Below are 24,094 nucleotides of genomic sequence, written 5' to 3'. Positions count from 1 at the left end.
AGCTAGCTGAGAAACTGAGACTTGCTTGCCCCCACTGACTCCACTGTTAGTGCAGCAAGCATATTTCACCTGGGGGCTGTGAGCGGATGGTTGCACTGACAGAACACTACACTTACAGAAAAGTTACTTCAGAATAAGAGAGAATTCTAGAACTTGTGAACAGGATAACTGAATCATCTTTACGTATTTTTGAGTTACCAGCAGCTGGTAATCAATGACGCTCCTTCAGAGTTTTAGAAACTATTTCTGTTCTCAGCAGTTTCTGTAGTGTAACACCTGCTGGGGTAATGAAAAATACAAGAATCTTTACAGTAAGTGAAAATCAAATTCTTGTTTTGGCTAATGAAATGTGAAATTTAAACAGTAGTTGCTTAGATGTATTTTTTTGTTTTGTTTTCCTTCACATCCCTCTCTCCAGAGTTTCCTTTATACTGCAACAGCTCTACTGGTTAACAAAATAGTTGTGTATGCTTAAAAGCAGAAATGTTATTGTAGTTAGCTATTGCCTCGTGCTTGTAATGTATTCTCAAAAGTATACATTTTGATATTCAAGATTTGAATTTATTGGTGCTCTTTCCCTGTCTGCTGCCTTTTTCATCAAAATAATTAAAACTTTGCTTATTTATTATGCATACATTATGTAGCATAAAGCTATTCCTTCTCTTAAAAGAGATGCAACATATCCCAGCTTTCATGTTTATTAGGAAGAGGGAAAATTGTCTTTAACAAAGTCCACTTGTTTAAATGCACATATAAAACTACCCATACAGTAAACACAGTGTCTTAATGCGGAGACTATATATTATTATTTTTCTTCCTTTGATTTGTGGGGAGAATATAGAAATATACGTATATAAGCTATTTTTCATTCGTCATCAGCTTATGAGCTGGAGAGTTTTCCCTTCTTCAGTTTATATCAATCAAGTGGTATAATACAAAAACTCAATTGTAAAAAACTCATCAACAGCTTTATCTTGCAGGTAGACTAATATAGAAAGGGCTATTTTAAGGTCAGACATTTGTTAAACACAAACTAAATCAGTGGCAGCTTAACACTGTCAAACAGGTAAACATCCCAAGAGTAAAAGGGAAAGAATGGATGAGATAAACATAATTAAGACTACGTAGTACTGCAGGTCTTTCGAGTTCACCCTAATGGACTATCATAAACCTGCTCTATCGTGCCCAACCTTTAGATCCTATTTGTTGCTGAGCAACTGAGTCTATTTAGACAGGTGATAAGTTCCTGCTCCATCTGGGACACGGTACCCAAGGACATTGTTCTGTGGCCCCTGCCACGCTGAGCTTGGTATCTGGATTTCTTTGCCCTGTCGTACATAATGCTTTTTTTTTTTTTTTGCCCAGAACTTCACCCTTTATAGCAGTTTCAAGAGCTGGAGGTTGTCACAAAGCAGTAAATACGCATGCTCTGTGGAAGGAATGCATACATGCTCTTCACTAGGCAAAACCCATCTTAAATTACAGGAAGTAAATAGGTAAATAAAGCACCTCTTTGCAGGTTGCTCTTGCCTCTGAAACTGTACTGCAGCAGGCCCTGCTCGTATTGGTGGCGCTTGGTTCCTCGCTGTGTGAAATCCTTTCTCCTCAGGAGAACAAACTTGCTTTATGGCCATGGGGCCTTTCTCCTTCTTTCTCGTCATCTGTAGCCAGGGGAAGTTCACGTGCTTTAACACCTTGTCTCGGGAAGAGAAAGGACCGAAAAATTACCTGGGAGGCTGTTGGTGAGGGTCCCCTGCGTTCAGAGTCGTGCTAAGCAGAGCTCCTAAGATGGCCGAGGTATTTTTGTGTTACTGTAATTTGTTTAATGCCACCATATCTCTGGGAAGGAATTCACTCAGCTTTAAGAGTAAATAAGTAGAAAATAACTGAAACGAGGAAGCTGCGCAGCATTATGTGAGCTCAGTCCCTACCAACTACTGGGATCTGTTTGACTTCTGAGTGAATTTATAACAGGAAAATCAGACAAATAAGAAAAAGGGGACTTGCCCGCCCTCAGCTAAAACACTGTGTGTGCATACAGCGGGTCCATACGCTGTTAAACGAAGTGTACAAGGAAAAAAAAAAAAAAACACCTTGATAAAAACGACGTCCCCAGCCGTTGCCCTCAACGGCCGCCGCCAGGTTTCAAACGGCCGCGGCGGGGCGGGCCCGCCCCATTTAAAAGCTGGCGGCAGCACAGGCAGAGCCCGGCCGCGCGGCGTTTAACTGAGGTATCCCGAACGCGTTCTCCGCAGCAGCATTGGTGGTTCAGTGGTAGAATTCTCGCCTGCCACGCGGGAGGCCCGGGTTCGATTCCCGGCCAATGCAGTTACACTTTTCAACCTTTTTTTTTTTCCTCTTCTTTTCTTTTCCTTTTTTTTTTTTTTTAAAGTAATAATTATTGTTAAAGAAAACAGCCACAACCTCAATACCTGCGCCGAAACAGGAGCCTTAATCGGGCGGCGACGTGCCACCAGCGCTCACGGCCGCCGGGCTGGAAGTGACGCAGCCGGATTTGCCTTCAAACCGGCGGCGGCAGGAGGCGGGCGAGGCGGGGCCATCCCCTCCCGTCCCGTCCCGTCCCGCCGCCGAGGCAGGAGCGGCGGCCCCGGCGCTCCCGGCAGCCGCCACCGCGGTACCGAGCGCTCTCCGTGCCCCCGTCCCCCGGTCGCGGCAGGGCAGCGGCGCTGCCGCCCTGAGGTGAGGGGAGGTGGCGGTGGGGACCCCGCGGGGCTTCTCAGGGGGCGCGGGGTGCCGGGGTGCCGGTGCTCGGGGCGAGGAGCGGGGTCGGCGCCGCCGGAGGGGGCTCACCGGGGCTGGGGGCGCGGCCCCGGCCTCCCCGCCGCGGCCGGGGGATGCGGCGCCTCATGGGGCCCGCCGCCGGGCAGGCGCTGGCTCCGGCTTTGCGCTCCTCCCTGCTCTCCGCTTCTCTCTGTTCTCCTTCTTTTCCGACTTTTCTTAGTTCTTCCTCACACATTTGCGTTAGGTTTTTGCTGCAGGCCCTGCTAAACCCACCGAGCAGCTCGGTGGCTGTCTCACGGGGGGCCAGCGCCTGTGGAACGGGGTGTGAGCTCTGTGCTGTGGTGGTCTTTTGTTTGTCTGCGTATTTTAAGGTTTTTGACAAGCTCAGACTCAAAACCATAAAACTGGCTGCCAACAGCTCCACTATATACAGCAGTGTGATGATTCTTTGCATAAACAGCAGGCTAAGTGTGCTTATACTCGCGGGTGCTGGTGTTTCACCACCGTTGCTGTTAAATGCACTGAGCAGATGAGAAGCAGGTGGTTTAGTACCCCATAAGCCCAGCAACTGTAAGACTTCTTGGGTAATTGGCACAATCACACTCCTGGCAACATTTGGTATCAACAAGTATATTTCAGAGTAGGTTGCTAAAGCTGGAAGGGAACTCAGAGGTGATGTGGTCCCGCCACACAACGTTGTGAGCAAAAATTGACTCCTGAAAGCTCGTACTTTGGGTTTTTCTCTCCTCTGGTTTGCTGAGAGAGCTTTCTGAATTTCACGTGGCTGCTTTGATGTCGAAGCCTGCATAGCAGACTGAAATAATGGGAACATGAACACTTTGCCAAGACTCAGCTCTGGCGTAGTCCAAGCACCGAGGTCTGACGGAGGGACTCTGCAGAAATATTTTCCTTGTAGGGCTTGTGTTGCTCTCTGAGCCACATGAGGAGCTGACGGGTTCTACATAAAAACTGATAGACCCTGACTTTTTTCTTCCCTCCCAACATCTCAATATTATTATTTTTTTCTTTATGTGTGTTTGGGGGGTTTCTTAGTGTTCAGCTTCCCAAATTTAATGTGATCAACTTCAGATATTTCTTGATAATTCCTTAAAGTTGTTGTTGAAAACGCGACACATCCCCAGTGTTTTCATGATGATGGTCAGGCTGTTATCTTTAAAGTAAAAAAAAAAAAAAAAAAGTTCCCACACCTCATTCTCCAAAGCTGCAGGTACCTTGAACCTTGGTTAGTTCCAACCCATGCTGCTCCTGGCTGTTTCAAACTCTGGAAATATTTTGGGTGCTTGGGGCAAATGGTAAAATGTATTCTGTTACTGGAGATGGGTTAATTTGATGGGTTTCTTTTGTGTTGCTCTGTGGGAACCCGAAATACTCACAGCTAGTGTAAAGAGAGAGTATTGTGAAGTGTGTGTGTACACGTAGAATTAAACCACAAGACAAAGTACTGAGGTTATTTGTCTTCTGTCCTGCTCGTTGTCAACTTTACAAGCTTGTTGCTGTTGGGACGTAGATAATTTCACTGGGTATGATTCACGGGAAGGTCATAGCTGATAAGTGCAGCCTTGCTGCTTGGACATCCTGTTACGTGACAGTGTGAGGTATTTGAAAATACTTTAAAAATTAAGCGGTTTGGAATTAGATCCTTTTAAAAATTGTTTTCTAAATCTGTTCAGGTCCAGTTTAGCTCTGGATTTCTGTGCACTCGCACCTCTCCCGCAGGTGTTTTCCACGCCGCCCTGAGCTGCCACAGTGTGCTGCGGCCTTGTGCTGCAAGCCGTGCGCTGGCTTCAGGTCAGAGCGCTCAGCCCGCTGTCCTGGTGCGGGTTCTGCCCTCACAAACGCAGCCAGCACACTGCTGGAAGCCCCTGGGGGCTCTCCTGGCCTTACGAGGCAGTGCGGACCAACAAACGAATACATATGTATATATATAATAGTTTATATATAGTCTCTTGTGTTTTTAGTACCACCAATGAAACATAGATTCTTGCGATTTTGTCGTATGTTTGAATTACCACCTTTGGTTACATTATAAATTTAACCGAGCACCTTTCTCATTTTTTTCCTCGTTAGATGTTAGCTCATCTTTCTTCTGTGTCCGGTCCTTCTTTCTGTCCATCCTCCTCCTCTTACCTAAAAATCACATTTGCTTGTTTGTTATGTGCAATACTGTCATCAGGGTCCCAAGCTTTCATATCTTCCTAACCTAGCCTCATTACCTTTTCTTTTTTTTTTTGATTCCTGCTGTTAGTTCCTTTCCACTTGTAAAAGTTGGTCCCCTCCACTCCAATACTTAATCAGAATTGCTGTTCTGCTTGGATTTCTCTAATAATACTATGTGTTCCTTCAATGTTTCATTTTACTTTTCTTCTCTTTTCCTTTTTTTTTTTTTCTATATGACTTCTCACGGTGTTTGAAAGTCTGGCTTGGCTTTAGTAACTTGCTATTACTTGATTTTTAAAGCCTTCATTAGCATCTTGCTCAACGTGTGATTTCAGAAGCGTTAGTCATCAGTTTGGATTCACAGGACAGGCAAACAGGTGTATCTGGTAGGATGAGCATGAGTGGAAAAGCCTGCTCCTAAATATAGCAGTAAAAACTTCAGTAATATCTGCGTGATGATCCATGCGGCAGCTGGCAAACACCTTCAGGCTCTTTCTCCTGAGGTAAAAAACAAAACTCCCAAGTCAAGCTCTGTCTCCACAGCTTAATTAGCGCGGGATACGGCGGTGTGTGAAGTCGCTGGCCACGCTCTCTGTATCAGTTTGTACACATCCCCGTGGCTAGCTCGGCGAGCCTCTGGCCAGGGTGAGATTAGGGAGGGTACAGGTCCTGCGCGTGGCTGGGTGTGAGCTGTCGGGGGCCACCTTCAGCTGTCCTGTTGGCAAAGTTTTGCCATCTGGGCTGAAACTTTTCTCTGCGGCTTCGAGGGAAGCTGAGGAAGAAAGAGAAAGGAAGGAAAAAGCTATGCTGGCTCAAGAGCGGGTCAGCTGTGTATTCATGCATAAAGCTACTGGGGAAGGGAACAGAAAAAGGAGGAGTGGAAGCCTTAAACTATTTGATATGTACATAGCAGCTCATCTTCACGGTGGGGACTTCACATTTTAGCAGTGTGACTTCTGAAACCTCTGCTAATGTGTCCAGATTTGACCATGACCTGGTCTTGAAATATGTTCAGTCTTAAGTCTGTTTATTGCGTGAGTGAATTCAGTGCCTCTTACATTCTTTAAATAGTTGATCTGTATCAAGTATGCTTCATCCCAGGGCTTAGCACTAATTGCTTGCTTGCAATTGCTTCTTACTGGTGCTGGGTAAAGGTGCTGAAACGCGAGCAAGAAGACTCTCCTGCAGGCTTGTTTATTTGCTCATTTTGATGTTGTCTGTGCTTGGGTCTAGGAAACTTGGGAGGAGAGCAGGGCAATTCTCAGTGTGAAAGAAACAGGGAAAGTAGAGGTGGTGCAGGTATCTTGGAGAGAAAGGGGATAGGATGTGTAAATAATGAGTAAAATCTGAGGAGGACTGCTATGTGGATGAAGGCAGGACTGTAAAGAATAAATCTACTTGCTAGCTATTCTATGCTAGTCTAGCTATTGCAGTACTTGTGCAAATAATAATTCTGTGCTATTCTAATCTAAAAGTACAGATTCTGCTAATGCTACAAAGTAGAAGAGGTCACATTCCATAGTGTTTGCTCCCAGAAAGCACTTCTGGGAAAAACAGCATGGTTTGAACAATATGTTAAATAAAGTGGGCAGCCACACACCGAGTGTTTAATTCTGGCTTTTCTTTACATTTCAGTGGTATCTGACCTGCCTCAAAGCGGAGGCTCTGATGTTTAAAAATGAGGGTGATGGGAAGGGGCAAGGTGGGCATGGAAGGTGGATATTTGTTTCAAGGAAATATTTAATAAAACTGAAGATGTATTTACAAAAAAAATAAGGGAAAAATGTTTTCCACAATGCAGAATCAGGCTGTTAAGCTTATATATGGGGAATACTAAGGCAAAAAAAATAACAGAACTTAATGTATCTGGTGGAAAAACTTTATTTTTAACTGCAGATCATTGTAGTATGGGGGATGTTGTAGCACTAACAATAAAGTACCAAATGAAGAGGGAAGGAGATTATGCAGTTGCGGTTTGTAAAGGTGTGTTAAATCTGCATGTCTTGTACATAATTTTAAACAGAATCCTCATCGCATGAAGTGAAAAGTTTCACTTCTACCAACAGAGAAGCAATTTGCTTTTTGTATAGGTGACATTCATTCTGGAACCTTTTTCTAACCAATGTATTTTGCTGTTTCTGTGCTTTGATATGTCTAGTGGGGTAACAATCATGTGAAAATAGTTGCAAAATTTGCTCTGTTCCTGGCCTGTGGGATTTTTTTCCTTAATGTGTTCACTATCCTTTTCAGCTTCATGTTGAACATGAGCCTTGTTATGATCAGTGAGAACGTAAAGCTGGCTCGTGAATATGCCTTACTGGGAAACTATGACTCTGCAATGGTTTACTACCAGGGAGTTCTTGACCAGATGAATAAGTACCTCTACTCTGTCAGAGATACCTATCTGCAGCAGAAATGGCAACAGGTAAATAATCCTTTTCTGGGACATTGAGGATAAAGCATTAAGCTAGCAAAAATTGCCTTGTTTGGTGAACAGAAATCCGAAAATATTTGCACTGCTCTCTGATAAACTTTGGTGTTATTGTACAGACGTATGTAAGGCTTCATTAAGAATTCTGGCTCTGACACTGACAAACAGGCAGTGAAACTCAGCGGTGGGAGCTGGTGCAATGTCTGGCTTGTCAGCTTCTTTTTGATGAGTGCCCCTCTTATGCTGAAGCTTTTTTTCCAGCTGGTATTACTTTGAATAGTCATATTTCTCTATGTTTCAGTAGTGTGACTTACAGATACTTAATAGAAACTGAGTTGTGGCTGCCGTGTTAACTTATCCTTAACATGAGGCATCGTTTCTGCATTGACATTCAGTCGATAAGGTAAAAAGTCGATAACTCTTTTCTGTCATACTCTTTTCGTGTGTATTGTTTAACACAGAAAATTTGTCAGAAGTCTTTTCAGTGTTAAATTCAAAATCTTTGTTTATTCTTTAAGTGTGCTGGGAAAGGCAGAAGAACATTTTTAATATCTGATGTGCATTATTCTTGTCTCTTTAAGTAGGATCAGGTAACTTATGAAACCTTGTGGAACCCATCCAGGCATTACATAGGCTTAAACAGAAGATTACGACAAACTTACTTGCACTGAGTGTAATCTACCTTTTTTTCTATTTATCAGGTTTGGCAGGAGATAAGTGTGGAAGCTAAGCATGTGAAAGATATAATGAAAACACTGGAGAGTTTTAAACTAGACAGTACTCCTTTGAAAGCTTCACAACAAGAATTACCAGCTCATGATGCAGAAGTCTGGTCTTTGCCAGTACCTGCTGAACGGAGGTAAGAGGAAACCTGGAGACACTAACATTTATCAGTGTAAAATATGCTTTGACTCCAGCCTGCTCCTGTGCAATTTTTGTTCCAGAGCTTGTATGACTTATAATACGTCAGCCACATGCCGCTGTTTCTGGTGGTGGAGAAGCCATTTTGAGGCATCCTCCTTCAGAAAATTCTGAGGCTTTTGTCCTTTATGGGCTGACCAATGTCAAGGTTCTTTGTGCATGCATTTGTTCGGTTTTTCTGAGTTGAGTTAAACTTGTCATTCCATGGAAGCTCAACTCTATTCCTGAATTGCTTTTCATCAACTTTAAAATGATTCCGCATGTATCTGACACGACAAGGATGAAATGTTACCAGAGTAATGGGAAAACCTTGAAGTGTCCAAGTTCAGTTCATTTTGCATAGCAAGTTGGTGCCCTGATCTCCATGAACTGGTTAGTTATGCTACAATATGCTGCTGCTGTGTGTGTTTGTTTGAAACTTGGAGCAGTCTCATTTCAAATAACTGTAAGCCTCGCACCTACCAGGGGCTGGTATCTGCTAGAAAGACAACACAGCAGGGCTCAAGTGATCTAGGAAATTTCTTGAGTGCACTGATGGTAAATTCCTAGCACAGGTAATTAAGGAGCCAACAAGGAAGGATGCTTTGCACGTGATACTGAAAGGAGATACTGAAAGGAAGAACTGAGGACAAGGGCAACGTTGACTGCACTGACTAATATTACAGAGTGTGAGATCTAAAGAAGAGGTAGGAGAAATGTGACCACAACGTTGGATTTCAAGAGAGCTGACTTCAACCTCTTCAGAGAGATGCTTGGAAAAATGCCATGTTATGCAGCCCTGGAGAGGGGAAGGGTCTAGGAGATCTGGCTGGTACTCAAGGATCACTTCCTCCAAGCTCAAGAAAGGTCCAGTTTGACAAGCAAGAAATGAAGTAAAGGTGACAGGAGGCCTGCATGGGTGAGCTGAAGTGAACTTGGACCAAAAGTGTGCAGAGGTGACCCAGGAGAAGTACAGAATTGCTATCGGGTCTGGTGGGGACAGGATTAGAAAAGCGGCAGCCAGTCTGGAGTTGAATCTGATGAAGGGTTACAAGAAACAGTTCTATAAGTACATAAACGAACATGGGCCCACTGATGAATGGGGCAGGGGAACTGGCGATGGGTGTTGTGGAGAAGATCAAGGTACTTAATGCCTTCTTTGTCTCAGCTTTTACCAATAAAACTGGTGTTCAGGAATATCCAGGCCCCTGAGACCAAAGGGAAAGTCTGGAGCAAAGACACCTCTCCCTCATTGGGGGAGAACTAGGTTAGAGAGCACTTGAACAAACTGAAGGTACCGAAGTCCACGTGTCAGATGGCTTGCACATACAAGTGCTGAGGGAGCTGGTTGATGTCACTGCAATGCCACTCTCAGTTATCTTTGAATGGCCGTGGTGACCGGGAAAGGTGTCTGAAGACTGGGAAAGATCAAGTATCACTCCTGCCTCCAAGAGGGTAAGAAGAAATGTGGGGAACTACACATAAGTAATACTTGGGAAGATGGTAGAGAAAATCTTTCTGGAAAACATTTCCAACCACGTGAAGGACAAGCAGGTGATCAGGAGTTGTCGACATGGATTTACAAAGGGGAAGTGATGCTTGACCAGCTTCATTGCCATCTACAATGAGGTGACTGACTTGGTGGATGATCAGCAGATGTTATTTACCTCAACTTTAGTAGATATGGTCTCCCACAACGCTGTTGTAGGCAGGCTGACAAAGTACAGGTTAGGTAACTGGACAAGCTAGGTGGATTTAAAACCTTGCTGAATGACTGGGCTCAGAGGATTGTTATTGGTGATATGAAGTCTATTTGGAGACGAGTCATTATACCTGGAGTGCTCTGTCTATTTTGGGTTTTCCAGTATTGAGAGAGATCGACTTACTGGAGTGAGTCCAGCACAGGGCACCAAAGGTGGTTACTTGAGGAAGAGAAAGCTCAGGAGAATCTTGTCCATGTGCATAAATACCTGATGAGAGGGAATGAAGATGTAGGAGCCAGACTCCTCTCACTAGTAGCCACTGACAGGCCAGAAGGCAACAGGGTCAAATTAAAATGCATAAAGTTCCACCAGAACATAGGAAAATGCACTTTTACTGTGGGAATGGTCAGACACTGATGCAGATCTCCCAGAGAGGTTGTGGAGTCTCCATCGTTAGAGATACTCAGTATCTGACTGGACACAGCCCTAGGCAGCTCACTCTAACCCTGATGGAGCGGGGGGGCTGGACTAGATGATGTTAAGAGGTCCCTTCCAACCTAACCCAAATAATTATGTGATTATGTAAGTTATAACACGTGTGTCGAAAACATAGTATTTTAAGTGACTCCATTTTTGCAAGCTGGGGGTTCTGAGAGGAGAGCTTTGAGGGACAGGGGAAAAAAATAGCATGTGTTTTCCCTTTGAGAATCTTGATAAGACATCTTGATTGGTGTTCAGAAATGCTCTTTATAAGTTATTTTGTGTGTGTGTGTTTCTCTGCATTTCCCTTTAAAACAAAAATGATGCCTCTCTGAAGTTAAAATCTGATAGAAGCCAGCTCAAAATGTAACACGAAGCTGTTTTAGTTAGTCCTAGGTTATGCCAGCAATAGAATGATAGTCAGTGATGGGAGAGATCAGACTTTTTTTTTCTTTTTCCCATTGAGATGTAAAAATAATGTGTTGCCAAGAAACACTTGTGCTTATTTGAGTTGGAAGTGAGAACAATTGTGATAAGAATGAAATATATATACATTTTTTTTCTTTTTCTAAGCTTCAAAATACTAGAATTACTTTTATTTGTGAAATATGCAAAGCAAGAAGCTTGCTTTAAGCAAATAATGAGCCCCAAGCTTGTGGCAAAGGGAAAGTGAACGTCTAGTGCCTATCTAAAAACATCTGTCTTGTTTCTGACCTACATGTTCTGTATGGTGACTTGTAATGTTGTTGGTGCCTTTAATTTCACTGAGTGCAGCATCAATATATGCAGATAAATTTTTATCTTGAGCAAAATGGTTTTTATAGCTTGTAACCACTTGATGTGGTTATTTAGTGCTCACCAGCGACTTTGCACTGAGGCTTTTTGCATATATTACAACTAATTAGACCTTCGCCAGGACCCAGAAAACGTCAGTCTGCTCAGTGCAGCGATTGCAGAGGTCACAATAATCGCATAAGTGCAGCTGTCAGAGGCCCTCACCGCCCATCCTCTCGAAATCCCAATGATAAAGGGAAGGCAGTCCGTGGCCGGGAAAAAAAGGATCAGCAAAATAAAGGAAAAGAGGAAAAGGTAAGTTTGCAGACAGCTTCAGGATGTTTAGAAACTCAGTCTTGTTTTCTTGAATATTTTATAAAATTAGATGCCTATAAATTATTTCTTCTTTTCAAGTCAGTGTGCCAATTTTAATCTAACTTCATAAGGTATCTTTGCTTTATGGACAGTCTTGCTTACCAAAGGGTGCAAAATGGATTAATTTAAGCAAACAGAAACCTAGTAATAAAGCCATCCAGAGGAAGTAATCTGCCAAATGTGGGATTGTTCACTGCAATTTGGAGATAGTTGTTTAAGATTATACCATTTAATTACTGACAACAAGCTTGATGGAGCTCATTTAAATGTGATGTCCCTGTGGGTTTTTTATTGCTTTTGTATAGTTTAGACTGAGATTGACTTGCCTATTCCAAAGCATTTCAAGATTTATTTAGTCTTAAAGAGACACTTTTGCCTACTTTTTGTTCTTGTTGAGATGTGCTATTAGCTCCAGATTCTAGAGCAAACAAAAACCTGACATACTTCATGAAAGAGAATGATGTGGGATCTATTCTTTTCAACTGAAGTGCTTGAAATTTTGTTCCAGTCTCCATAAATTTAGCTAATGATCATAGTAAGGGATCATACTGAGGACACTGTATTCATGTCCATGTACTAAAGTTTCTCTTAGTTCCAGCAACCTTATGGTGTGGGCAAGGTGTTATGGCTTGTGCAAATAGTATAAACTACATGGGCAGAAATGTTTACCCATGAAGTTTGATACTTTTAGTTAGTAGGAATTAAATCACATTCTCTTTGAGTAATGGTCCTCGTTCAAAGGACATACATATGCTGAGGCAGGATAGTGTGGATTTCTTTTTCTTGTTTGTGGGTTTTTTTTCAGTTCTATCATACTTAGTGCTTACTAAGTGTATAAAAGAAGGGATATGTTTAGTGCTTTTATTCGCTCTCAGTTGCGTGATCTCTGCTGTTTGAGTCTACTCAACTGTGTAGCTTCTTTTCTTCTGACTAGTGCAAAGGTGCTTCTATGTTCTTGTATGCTTATATAAGTTATTTAGCTTTCCTATTACTTTTATGGACTTTATGCCGATCAGCTTTGCTCAAGCTACATATGGAAGTCCCGCTTCACTTTTTTTTTGTCTGCTTGACATATTTATGATACCTACGAGATGTGAGTTATAAGGTGCCACACTAGGCTAGGTTAATCCAGTTTCACAGAGAATTCCCCTGCCCAGCTAAGTACTGCAGATAGTTTTCAACTCCTCTGTGAAAAGAGGCAAACGCTGTTATACTGGGATAGGTGTGTGCAGTTTTGATTACCTACTGAAGCAAGAAACCGCATCGTTGCAATATGCTGGCTTTGGGGAGAAGGAAATGGGACCAGAGCAGTACAGAAGTGTGAGTGAACCAAATAAACACTGCAGTGCAGCAGTAATACAGATGCCTCATAACTTTTGTGCTGTTTTACATTGCCTTCTAGAAACTTGTGGTCTTGTTATGAAAACCCATTAGTAGCATAACCATTATAAAGTATTTACACTGCTATATCCCTTCTATGTAGAACAAATCCACATCTGAGATTTCAGAGTCTGAACCAAAGAAGTTTGATAGTACTGGATATGATAAAGACTTAGTAGAAGCTTTGGAAAGAGATATCATTTCTCAAAATCCCAACATTCGATGGTAAGTTTGAATACTGTTGCCAGATCTGAATTGTTGTTTGCTTTTTTTTCTTGTACATTATGATAAGAATTAAATATTTTAGCTTATGCTTATATATAAAAAGTACATAAAATCTTTCCTTAAATAGTCAGCTAAGCCTCTCGTGTAGTTGAATATTTTTAGAACTTGTTTACTCACCCGTACAAAACTCAGTCTCTTCTAAGAGTCCTGATGCCAATTTTTGAGACGCTATTTTGTAATGTGTAAGGTTCTATTGTCTGACAGCGTCTCTTCATTTAAAACCTGTTTTGTTACCCAGGGGTGTATCAACGTAGAAGACCAATTAACAAGGAAGTTATGTCAATATAGCAACGCTTTGAGTTCTTGCTGGACATGATATGACTGCCAGTATAAAATATAACCATGTGTCAGAGCCTTTACATAAACGTGTTAAATATTAAACCGTATACAAAGGAGGTTTTGTGTTCTGAATGTTTCCAAGCTTATGTGATTTTTGTGGGGATTAAATGAGCAAAAATCTGGCAAATGAAGTAGGCTTAAAAAAAAAAAAAAAAGAACAAACCCTAACAACTTTGTATGCATAGGACATCTATCATGTATCTCAGTTTAATATGTGAATATATGAATCAATTTTTATACTGAATCTTAAATTACAACTTCAGATTTGAAACTAATTTTTCCACCTCATATGTTTTGTAACTGAAATGTCACTTGGGCACACACTGTAAGTGGAATGCCCTGAGAGTTAACCTCAAGAAAATAAGGCAAGCCTATAAAATTTTTAAGAATTAATACACTTGTAGCTTTGAAAAAGAATTCTAAAAAATTATTCCAATTCATCTCCATTTACTGGTCTTCAGTAAATTGTTCTCGTAATGATGAAAGATGGTATTCAAATTTAAGAGGCAGCCAACTTCTTAGCAAAAGAGGAAACCATCATCTGTGACTAGCATAAGTTTACCCAGCTTGCCTTATTCTGCTTATTCTTGCTGTGAGTAAGAACAGCAGTACTTTAGTGAAATAGGTAATGCCTCTTTGCTTTAGCATGCAGCAGGAGTCTACAGGCTGGTTGGCAACTCTGGTTGTATGCCTTTGCCACTAGAACTTAATTAAATCCAACTCATTGGTCTGAATTATTGAAGAGCCAGTACATAACATTGAGTTCTGTTCCATATTGATTTCATCTGTGGACTGATTCTTTTGCAGCCTGCCTGAGTCTGTCAAACAACTTTCTCTTTCTTGTCAGGGATGATATTGCTGATTTAGTAGAAGCTAAAAAGCTGCTCAAGGAAGCTGTAGTTTTACCGATGTGGATGCCGGAGTTTTTTAAGGGAATTAGAAGACCATGGAAGGTATGAAAAAATCTGATCCTGTGATCATAAGTAGGATTCTGAGATTGGATCTTGGAGCAACAAGAAATTACAGGTGTCTTACAGTTTATATAAATTTTTTCCACTTTTTAATAACAATACTTATGGCAAATAGTACTAACAAAATAAAGGTATCAGACAGATAAATGCGGTCTTCAGCTGTATTTAACTGTGTTTTTTTTTTTATTATTTTATTTTATTTTAATAGGGTGTGCTGATGGTTGGTCCTCCTGGTACTGGAAAGACCCTCCTGGCAAAAGCTGTAGCAACTGAATGCAAGACTACTTTTTTCAATGTTTCTTCTTCCACACTTACCTCAAAATACAGAGGAGAGTCTGAGAAGCTTGTTCGTCTGCTATTTGAAATGGTGATTGAAGTTTCTTGACATAAATAATGAAGTAGAATTACTTCTGGAATAGTGAAACCTTGCCAAGTTTTAGAATTTAGAGCATATGTAAGAGCTAGCTTTCGAAGCTTCAAACACGTCAGGACCTTCTGATTTGGCTATGTACACTGAAGATGTGGTTATTAGTGAAAAGCTTCTAAACTAAAAAATGGGGTCATCTTTATTTTCAGGGTTAACTTGTTAGAGATAGCTAGCTATAGGCTGATGAGTGCTGTAGGACAAGCTTGTAGGTAGATCTGGAAGGAGAATAATTGCTTTCTGGATGGAAACCCTATTTAGGCTGTGTGTGTGTTTTGTTGTTGTGGATGGGTGCTTTTTTTGTTGTGGTTGACTTGTATTTAAGATAAGTGGACTTCCAAACAGTACCAAGTATGTAGGTGGCTTCATAGCATGTAATGCTTGAAAATGCCTCAGAACATTGTAGTATTATTTTTTGTCACCAGGCTTGCGTGCAGTGTTTGCCAGGGTGCCAAGTGCTGAAGGGGGCAGTAGAGTTGCAATTACAGTAGTCAGGAAATAGAAGATTTTTGCAATATAGTGTGATGATATTTAATAAGTTAATATCATTACCATCAATTAAAAGAATGCCTATACACAAAGGAGCACGTCATAAATGCTCTAGGGCAATCACTTTTATTATTGTAGACCCTTTTTGTTTGACTTCTTCCATTGTCAGAAGGGTTAGGGTTACCTTGCAGTTGACCTGTCTCTTGGACGGTCCTTATCACGGTGTCCTAGCCTGCTGTTAGTCCTAACTTCACCTGAGTTCTTATTCAAGTGTTCTGCGATGACTTTGACAAAGTTAAAAATGATGTTCCTAATGTTTTTTTTAATATTTAATAAGGTAATAGCCCTAGCAATTATGACTGCCATAAAATGTTCTGCTCAAATGTCGTTAATGGGTGCGCAGCTGCTCTGTAGCTCTGTGTGGTGGTCCCAGAGGCAGAAGGTTAGGTACTGTTTGATACTTATGGGCTGATTCATTGGGATAAGTGTGTCGTTACTCAACTCTGAACATGCTACCATTTCTTAAATGTGAGTAGACTGCCATTTCAGCTTCTGCTTTATCTTTTGCTTTCTTCAGGCTCGATTTTATGCCCCAACAACTATATTTATTGATGAGATAGACTCTATCTGTAGTCGCCGGGGAACCTCAGAGGAGCATGAAGCTAGCCGACGTGTGAAAGCAGAACTGCTAGTTCAAATGGATGGTAAATAACCTGATCACTCGGAGCTTCTGGGCTGGAGGAAACTTGAGGGGGGGGGAGAATCCAAATTTCATTCTTCAGATGTAATTTCCTTCAAAGACTTACATAAAATTGGGGCAAAAAACACACACATACGCTATTCCAACTGCCAGTGTGGAAGAAAAAAAGAAACCAATTATTTAACTGTCTTTCAGTATCTGAGCACTGACCTTGTATTACTAACCCACAATAATGAAGATTCAGTAGAGAATGCAAGACTTCAGAACTGCAGAAGGAGAAAAGTATAAATGTAGCAGCCAGCATGGCATTTAAGTTGTTACCTAGAGTACCATCTGCTTTTTACTTGTAGAGAAGTAGTTCAAAATAACTGTCACCTGTTCCAATTTAAACTTCAAAGGCAGTTCATATACTTAATGTCTTTGGGATTTTTTTTCCTCCTAAAGTTATAAATTAAAAATGAAGAAAATAGTTTTGTAGACGTGGTTGGGAGACTTCTCTTCCTAAAACACTGAGTTCATTACAGCTATTTGCTTGATATTCAGCAAATCAACGAAGCTTAAAAGTAGGTAACTGAAATATTGTTAGAAGCACCCTTTTTACCACCTTTTTGGCAAGAAGGGAGCAGAAAGGAGCAACCAGAAAGTGCTAATCTCTGCAGTAATTTGTGATAGAATTCCATGAGTCAGGAGACTTGTATATTCTATTTCTCTGATGTTGATACCCTTTTATGTCTGAGTTTAAAGAGCAGCAGAGCTGTAATGCTGTTCTCATAACTCAAGTATGTATAGAAGCTAATTTTATTAGTAACAACTATTTGAAGTCCTTTTACTTGAGAGTTCATAAATGGTGCTTTATATGCAAATTTTCAGGCAGACTAGGTACAATGGCTATTCCCCAGCCCGGTCCTATGATTATATGCCAAAACAGTAAGTGCAGATCCTAGCAAGTTTAATGAAATACAACTTCTTCATTTAGCAGCAGTTTCACAGTGCTTTGGAGACTGAGGTGGTTTCCCTGTCTAAAAATTATGTTTTAGTCCACCGAATTTGAACATTCACTTCAGCAGTTCATAAGAATCCACTTAAGTATGTGAAACATTTGGCCTGAATTCAGAAGTGAACAAACTTTTGTTAGGGAATAATGCTGCTTTGGCAAGGCTGTTAGTGTGTACTGCTCAGCCCCTGCGTGCTGTTACACGACATTGGTGTGAAAATTCAAAACGCTGTAGTGGCAGAGATGGAAATAGCTCTGCTGTAGAAGTGTTCCAGCCATGATGGGAGGAACTTCCTGATCTTGTACAGCCTGTGCCATTGCTCCCAGCTGTACTGAGTCTGCATTTCTGCTTGCAGTCTGCCAGATAGTTGAAAACATGAACTTTATTGCACTTTATTTTTATTATTGCACTTCGACAGCTGCTTTAATATTACAGAATTGTGGGTATTGTTCTTTCTGTATGTCAAACTTAATAAAACATATGTACATTTTACTCTTTTCTCCAATGCAGGTGTCGGAGGGGCCACTGAAAATGATGATCCGTCTAAGATGGTCATGGTACTTGCTGCTACTAATTTTCCTTGGGATATTGATGAAGCCCTAAGACGAAGACTAGAAAAGAGAATTTACATTCCTTTACCATCAGGTATAAAGACCTGGGGAGAGGAGGGGCTGAAAAGACTGAAATCAAAACTATATCAAAACTCATTTAGTTTTGATTGTCTGATCTTAAAAAACTTCTTGATACATATATGCAAACTTATTTACAAATTTAGGATCAGGTTAAATCAAAACATTGAGCACTTCCGTAGCAAGTGCAGTGTCCTTTTCCTTGTCCTTCCTCCTTATCCCTCTTCAATTCGTTATTTATCTTCAGAAAGCAGATTGTAAAGGTTAATTTTCTGTTCTTTAATTAGCAAAAGGTAGAGAGGAACTCCTAAGAATAAATCTGCGGGAGCTGGAACTGGCAGACGACGTTGACCTTGCAAATATAGCTGAGAAAATGGAGGGATATTCAGGTGCAGACATTACCAACGTATGCAGGTATGTTAAGTGTGCATTGGTCGTGTTATTACTGCTACAAACTCTGAGAAAGTTGTTTTTAAATCTAATTTATGTGATTAAAATTGTTGGATAAGAATACACTGTAACTTGTCCTTTATGTATGGCTAAAAGGTAAAATACGGCATTCATGTTTACCTATATTTCTATTTGATACTGTCATATGACAATGATGAAGAGCAGTTGCAACATATTAATGTAAATGAGCTGTGATTTAGGTAAAATTCCACATTGCTTTATGTACACCAAATTCCTTGTGTGAGGAATATCCACAGGATGGTAGACTTCAACCGGTAGAGTTGCTGTTATTCCACTGAGCTCATACAAATGGATGTTCTGTTGAGGGAGTAACAGGTGATAGTGACAGAGGCCTACTGAAAAGAGCCTGGCTCCATCTTCATCGCATCTTCCCTTTGGGTATCGAGATCCCCCTCCTGAGCCTCCTCTTCTCCAGGCTGAGCAGTCCCAGTTCTCCCTCAGCCTCTCTTCACAGGAGAGGTGCTGCAGTCACGTCATCTTTGTGGCCCTCCACTGGATTCTCCCCAGTACGTCTGTTTCTCCCTTGTACTGGGGGGCCCAGAGCTGGACACAGAGCTCCAGGTGTGGCCTCACCAACACTGAGTAGAGATAAGGATCACCTATCAATCTGCTGGCAATACTCTGCCTAGTGCAGCCAAGAATACTCTTAGTGTTCTTAGTACTGTTTGCATACAATCACTTAAATACCTTCTAAGCCTTCCCCCAGTTTTTTGTCCTTTCATTCCCTTTTCAATTGTTGATTGCTCTCTTAAGAGTCTAATATTAGATTTTACATCTAAAATTTGCATTGGCACAGTTGCAGAGGTGATAAATTACGGAACCAGCAGCAAGTGACAACTGAAACTTCTCAAGATGCTGCTGTCCTCTAATAAGCACCTGTGTAATCATGCTTTCAGGCTCTGGAGGTAGCATTAAAGAGTGGCAGTGCTAGGCTGGACCTCCAAGTTGTGCCAACACAACCGTTGTGGGGCTGTGCTTTGAGCAGGCTAAGAGAACTGCTCCAGTTTTAAAACACTTCACGGCTTTCCTCAAAAGCAGATCCGTTTCTTGCCTGATTTCTAGTGCAGCTCTGCAAACGTTTGTCAGCACAGCTGAGAGGACATCCCATGCTGCAGGGATGACTGAGTGGCCTGTAGGCAGAGCTGTCACCTAAGGCTGCAGAGGGACTTTGGAGGCTTGGTATCATTTAGGAACGAACTTGACTCAGTGTCTGGGAAAAGAATGTTAGATGCTCGCAGTCAGTGCTGCATGGATTTGTTTTGTTTGTGAAACGAATTTGTGGTGGTGTTCTGCTCAGTTTTGGTGTGGGTCGTGCTTTGAAAGGAGTTTGTGCTGATAAGTTCATGTTATAAAAAAAGTTTATTAGGCCTGCTAGTTTGTGCATTGTAGCTGCAGTTTGCCTCTTCCAGTCTGCTTTTCCAGATACAGTGTTTGGTATTTGTAATGAATACTGCACTGGATACTACAACACTTGTTTAAAAGTCAGAATAATTGTAATGTTTTTGAGTGAATTTCACTTGTATGTGCATGATGTGGATTTCACTGTATGTGCATGATTGGAAACTAGTAAGAAAGTACTTACATTAGCCTGTGTGTTTACAGTTTGTTAATGATGTGAGGGAAGACATTTTAGACACGATTGTTTCATCTACTTTGAGACAAAAAGACTTCTGGCTGATCTTAAAGTGCTTTTGTGTTTCAGACTTGGTATACAAACACAGGCCAAGCTCAGATTTGCTGAATTTAACAGTCCTTGCTAGTGATAAGTAAAACTTAACTGGGCCAAGAACTCTGCTTTGCTCAAATTTTCTCCTACCTTAAAGAACTCGAGGTAAAATCCAAAGTTTGCTGAGCCAAAGTGAAAAACAGTCAGAGATACCAGAGCAGCTCCTGACAGTAAGCATAAAACCATGAAAAATGAAGGTGAAATTTTATTTTAAAAAAGCATATTCAGGAAATGTAAAATCGCATCTAAGTTGCATATTAGATGTCAGTAGGAACTGACTTTGAATCATTGCTTGAGCAGAGCTTGAAGCTTGAAAGGTGCTGGGAACAGAAGAGACTGCAGCGTATGGTTTCTTATTATTTGAGCAAAGCTTGCCAGGCTCTCAGTGTGCATTTAAGAGAGCAGTCAGAGTTGGTGGTTGGTGTTGGAATATTGGCAAAATGACCTTACATAAGAAAGTGGTGGCAGCTGCACTTGATGATTTATGTATTTATTTATCTATTCCATGTAAACTGCTGACTAGAGGCAAATCAGATGCATGGCATACTTCTCTTTCTTTCCCCCTTTGCAGGCTGGGTAAAACTGGCTTTTAGATAACAAATGACGACGTAACAGCAAAGCATGGTGACATTTGACTAAGATGGAATTTAACAAAGCAACCCTTTCTTCATTGTTGCTGTTCTGAAGTTCTAGTTACTATTCATGAACTTGCTAAATAATTTGTTAGCAAATAGAACTCAGAAGTCTGTCAGTTACGGTTTCCTTTGGGGGAGAATCTGAAACAGAATGTGCTGAAACGATACTTCTAAATCCTCCTAGAAGACTATGTATAAGATTTTTCCCCTCTGGATCCTCACTTGCTATTATGATATGATATATACTTTTGTGATGTTGCCTGGATTACCTTTCCATTTTTACTGCTAGACAAAACAGCATTTTCTTTTTAAAGCAGACTTTATAACAGTGAAATAGCAGGAACTTCAGTCTCCGTGTTTTCCATCTATGAAAGCATTCAGCTCATCAGCTGCTACTTGTATTAATGTTGGAAATCCAAACGCAGTCAAACAATGCAGCAAGAAAATGTCTTCGTAAGTGCAACAGTTGATACTTAATGAGACCAGAAGTTTGAGGAGCCAAAGGTTGAACAGGTTTTGTAGTTTACTGTTTAGTTTTGAATGTACAGACTGGAGGTAGATAACGTAGACCGCTCTTTCTTTGAAGCAGACTTATTTGGACCAGGAAACATTCAAAACACTCCAGCTCCTTCTTCTATACATGGGAGTAGTGAACCATTACTTCACCTTGTTCCTGCTTAAAAATGCTAAATGCAGCAGCTGCATCATAGGCACGCATTAGCCTTAGATAAACGGGTTAATCTTTACCTCATTTGTTCAGCTTGTGTGCTTAGTATAACAGCTATTCAGAGATCCAGTGAGGATAAATCAATGTTTCAAAAATATGGGTGGCATGGTATTGCCGGCTCTCCATGCACTTAGGAATCTTCCTATAAAAGTTAAAAATTACTTTTTGTGTCTTTTTTGAATGTAACAGCTTAACTGGAATGTTCAAGCGACGGAACTTGCCATCCTCTATTGGGTAACTTCTTTTTTCTTCCTTCCCCATCCTTCCCACCCCGTACCTAACAGGGATGCATCGTTGATGGCTATGAGAAGGCGTATTGAAGGCTTGACACCCGAAGAAATAAGAAATCTTTCCCGAGATGAAATGCACATGCCAACAACTATGGAAGACTTTGAAATAGCTTTAAAGAAAGTTTCTAAATCTGTATCTGCTGCGGACATTGAGAAATACGAGAAATGGATAGTTGAATTTGGATCATGCTGAGTTGTCTTATCTTGAAGTCACCTTACGTCTTAAAAGAGCTTCAGAAGTAGTTAGTGTGTCAGTGCACTGCGTGCTCTTTTTAACTTTTGTAATTTAAGAGCAACAGATATCTAAATAAATATTTTTTAAAATGCAAATTCTCTCTAGCTGTCTCTGAACTAGCTCAATAGTTGCCTGTTTTTTTCTCAAAGGTGAAAGCTATTAGCGGGATCTGCTTTAATCTTCAAGGTTTTAAAATATGAGTTAAAATTAATACTGGAACATATGCATCCAAGGGTCTGCTTTTGAAAAAAACAATTATACAAAAAAAAAAAAGCACAGAAAACCCTGCTAAACAAGTAAGGGATGCTGAAAGCTGAAAAACAGGATGAGCACACAGTTAAATGGATGGTTTTGCTCACTGACCTTAGAGAATTTACCCTTAACCTTTGTACAGGTTCTGTGTTAATGGCTTAGAAATGGCTTGAGATTTAGGACAGAATGAGAATGGTTCTAAAGTGACCATGTAGGTTATAATTTTAGATTTTGCTTAACAGTTGTCATAGTAACCGAAATATCTACAATTTCTGTCCATCTCATTTAGGATACCTGTTATTTTGGAAACACTTCTTCCAGCCAGCTCCTCTCAGCTGCTGACTGCAGTTCTTGCAGCTAAGCATCGTGCTATCCCACGAGTCAAATACGCCGAGACTTGTTTCAGCTGGCAGGTGCATGCTGAGTGAAAGTGCTTATGTGCCTCTTCAGATGCTGCAAGGCAGGTGAAAAGGGCAAATGGTAACGAAAACTAGGGGTCAGAGTGGAAGGCAAAGGAGCCCCAAGCGCACAGGTCTGTAAATGCCATTATCATGAACATCTTGTTAATGTACTTAAAATTCACCACTAGGTCATGAGTGACAGCTCGCCACGATGAAAAAGGGGCTTCAAGCCGGCCCAGTGATAAGACACGGTAGTAAAACACGGAGATGCAGGTAGTGCTGAGAGTTCCTGAGTCCCATGGTGGACCTGGCGTGATGAACCCAGAAATGCCTTTCAAACAAACCAGCCCACCAACCAGAAAGAAGAAAACTACTACCTCCCTACACTGACTTTTTCTTTTTAAATCCCTTTCAACTCCTGTGCCTGGAAAATGTGATCTACCACAACTGGTGCACAGGACGCTTGCCCTTTCCTAACTTGTTGGCTGTGGTGAGGAGTTTTTTAACTGCTTTACAAAATGGTTCAGGCTTGTCCCAGCTCAAACTAGCACTCCTTGGGAAGGCAGGAAATGTTTTGACTTGGGAAAACCACGGACATACTAAAGCAGAACACTAGCACTAAAACTTAAGACTTGATAGCTCCGGCTCTGTAGCACAGCAATGTTGTGTGGTAACTGCCGTGCTTCTGTTCAAGTTTTACACTATTTTTTCACTTAATTTCTTGCAACTGATGGTGGTATTTCTTTCCTTGTGCTTTTTAACTTTGTAGATCACAATTCATAAAAAAAAGAGGACTATTTAGTCTGGAAATTGGCTAATTTGTGAAGCAGTACCAACACTTTATCAGGCTTATCCACTCATTTACATCGCAGCTGTTTAGAACAGTGTTAAATCATGTTGCTGTGCAGGTGCTTGGTTTATAGTTTCACAAGTAAGGATGCAACAAGCACACGCTAACAGCTGCTCAATTTCCATCTGCATTGCAATTCATACTATGTTTGTGCAATAAGGAAAAATTCTTCTATGCTGTCTGGCCACTCCCTCATTTTTTTCCTTAATTTTCAGCCTTATACATCACTTCTGTTTGAACTGTGGTAATGAAGTGGCTAGGTCTAGGTTTGCCAAGTGGCAGGAACACTTCCACGTACGTGGAAGAGGACTGTCTGTTGAAGACTTGCTTTGACAATTCTTGTCTGTGCAATCACCATCCCTGTGCTAGAGTCCTAACAGTTTCCTTATATTTCACCTGTCATGTTTTCTTTCACCGAATTTCCTTCTTAGTCTATATGACTCTAGCTCTAGCACCAGTTACGTTTTACACAGTCACGTTACCATTGTGGTGGCTCTTGCAGTAGAGCCCTGGGAAAGCGCTGCGTGTGACTCCAGGGCTGTCAGTCGCTGCTGCCCGTTCCAGGTGAGCAGAGCATCTGCCCTGCTTGGGCCTTTCATGCTCCGCACCTGCCTGAAGCACCCGGCCGGCAAGGGTCAGGATCCTACTCTGAGGGCACTGAGCCTGAGTGTCTCCTGTAAATTAGAACGATGAAAAACTTTAAAAAAAAAAA

The 24,094-nt window shown here is 41.2% G+C and overlaps 1 protein-coding gene and 1 non-coding gene across 4 annotated transcripts; both read left to right on the top strand.

Annotated features, from left to right (window-relative positions):
- Nucleotides 1-171: 171 nt before the first annotated feature.
- KATNA1 (katanin catalytic subunit A1) lies at nt 172-21,974 on the top strand. 3 transcript variants are annotated; one of them, XM_048076978.2, is made up of 11 exons: nt 172-311; nt 7,171-7,345; nt 8,053-8,210; nt 11,340-11,523; nt 13,067-13,188; nt 14,435-14,540; nt 14,767-14,925; nt 16,049-16,175; nt 17,677-17,811; nt 18,083-18,209; nt 21,639-21,974. In XM_048076978.2, exons 2-11 carry the CDS (start codon nt 7,175-7,177, stop codon nt 21,835-21,837), a joined length of 1,488 nt encoding a protein of 495 aa, XP_047932935.1. In that variant the 5' UTR covers nt 172-311; nt 7,171-7,174; the 3' UTR covers nt 21,838-21,974. The 3 variants fall into 3 exon arrangements, with proteins under 3 accessions (XP_047932935.1, XP_066850284.1, XP_047932934.1); XM_066994183.1 differs by lacking the exon at nt 172-311 and adding an exon at nt 1,668-1,797; XM_048076977.2 differs by lacking the exon at nt 172-311 and adding an exon at nt 2,505-2,700.
- Nucleotides 2,258-2,328, top strand: TRNAG-GCC (transfer RNA glycine (anticodon GCC)). The gene has a single exon. It is a non-coding gene; the product is annotated as a tRNA-Gly (tRNA).
- Nucleotides 21,975-24,094: the final 2,120 nt, after the last annotated feature.

Source organism: Anser cygnoides, chromosome 3, assembly GCF_040182565.1.
Source record: "Anser cygnoides isolate HZ-2024a breed goose chromosome 3, Taihu_goose_T2T_genome, whole genome shotgun sequence".
In the NCBI taxonomy this organism is placed as follows: Eukaryota; Metazoa; Chordata; class Aves; order Anseriformes; family Anatidae; genus Anser; species Anser cygnoides.
Note: the sequence above shows the minus strand (reverse complement) of the source record. Positions and strands in the feature narration are given on the sequence as shown.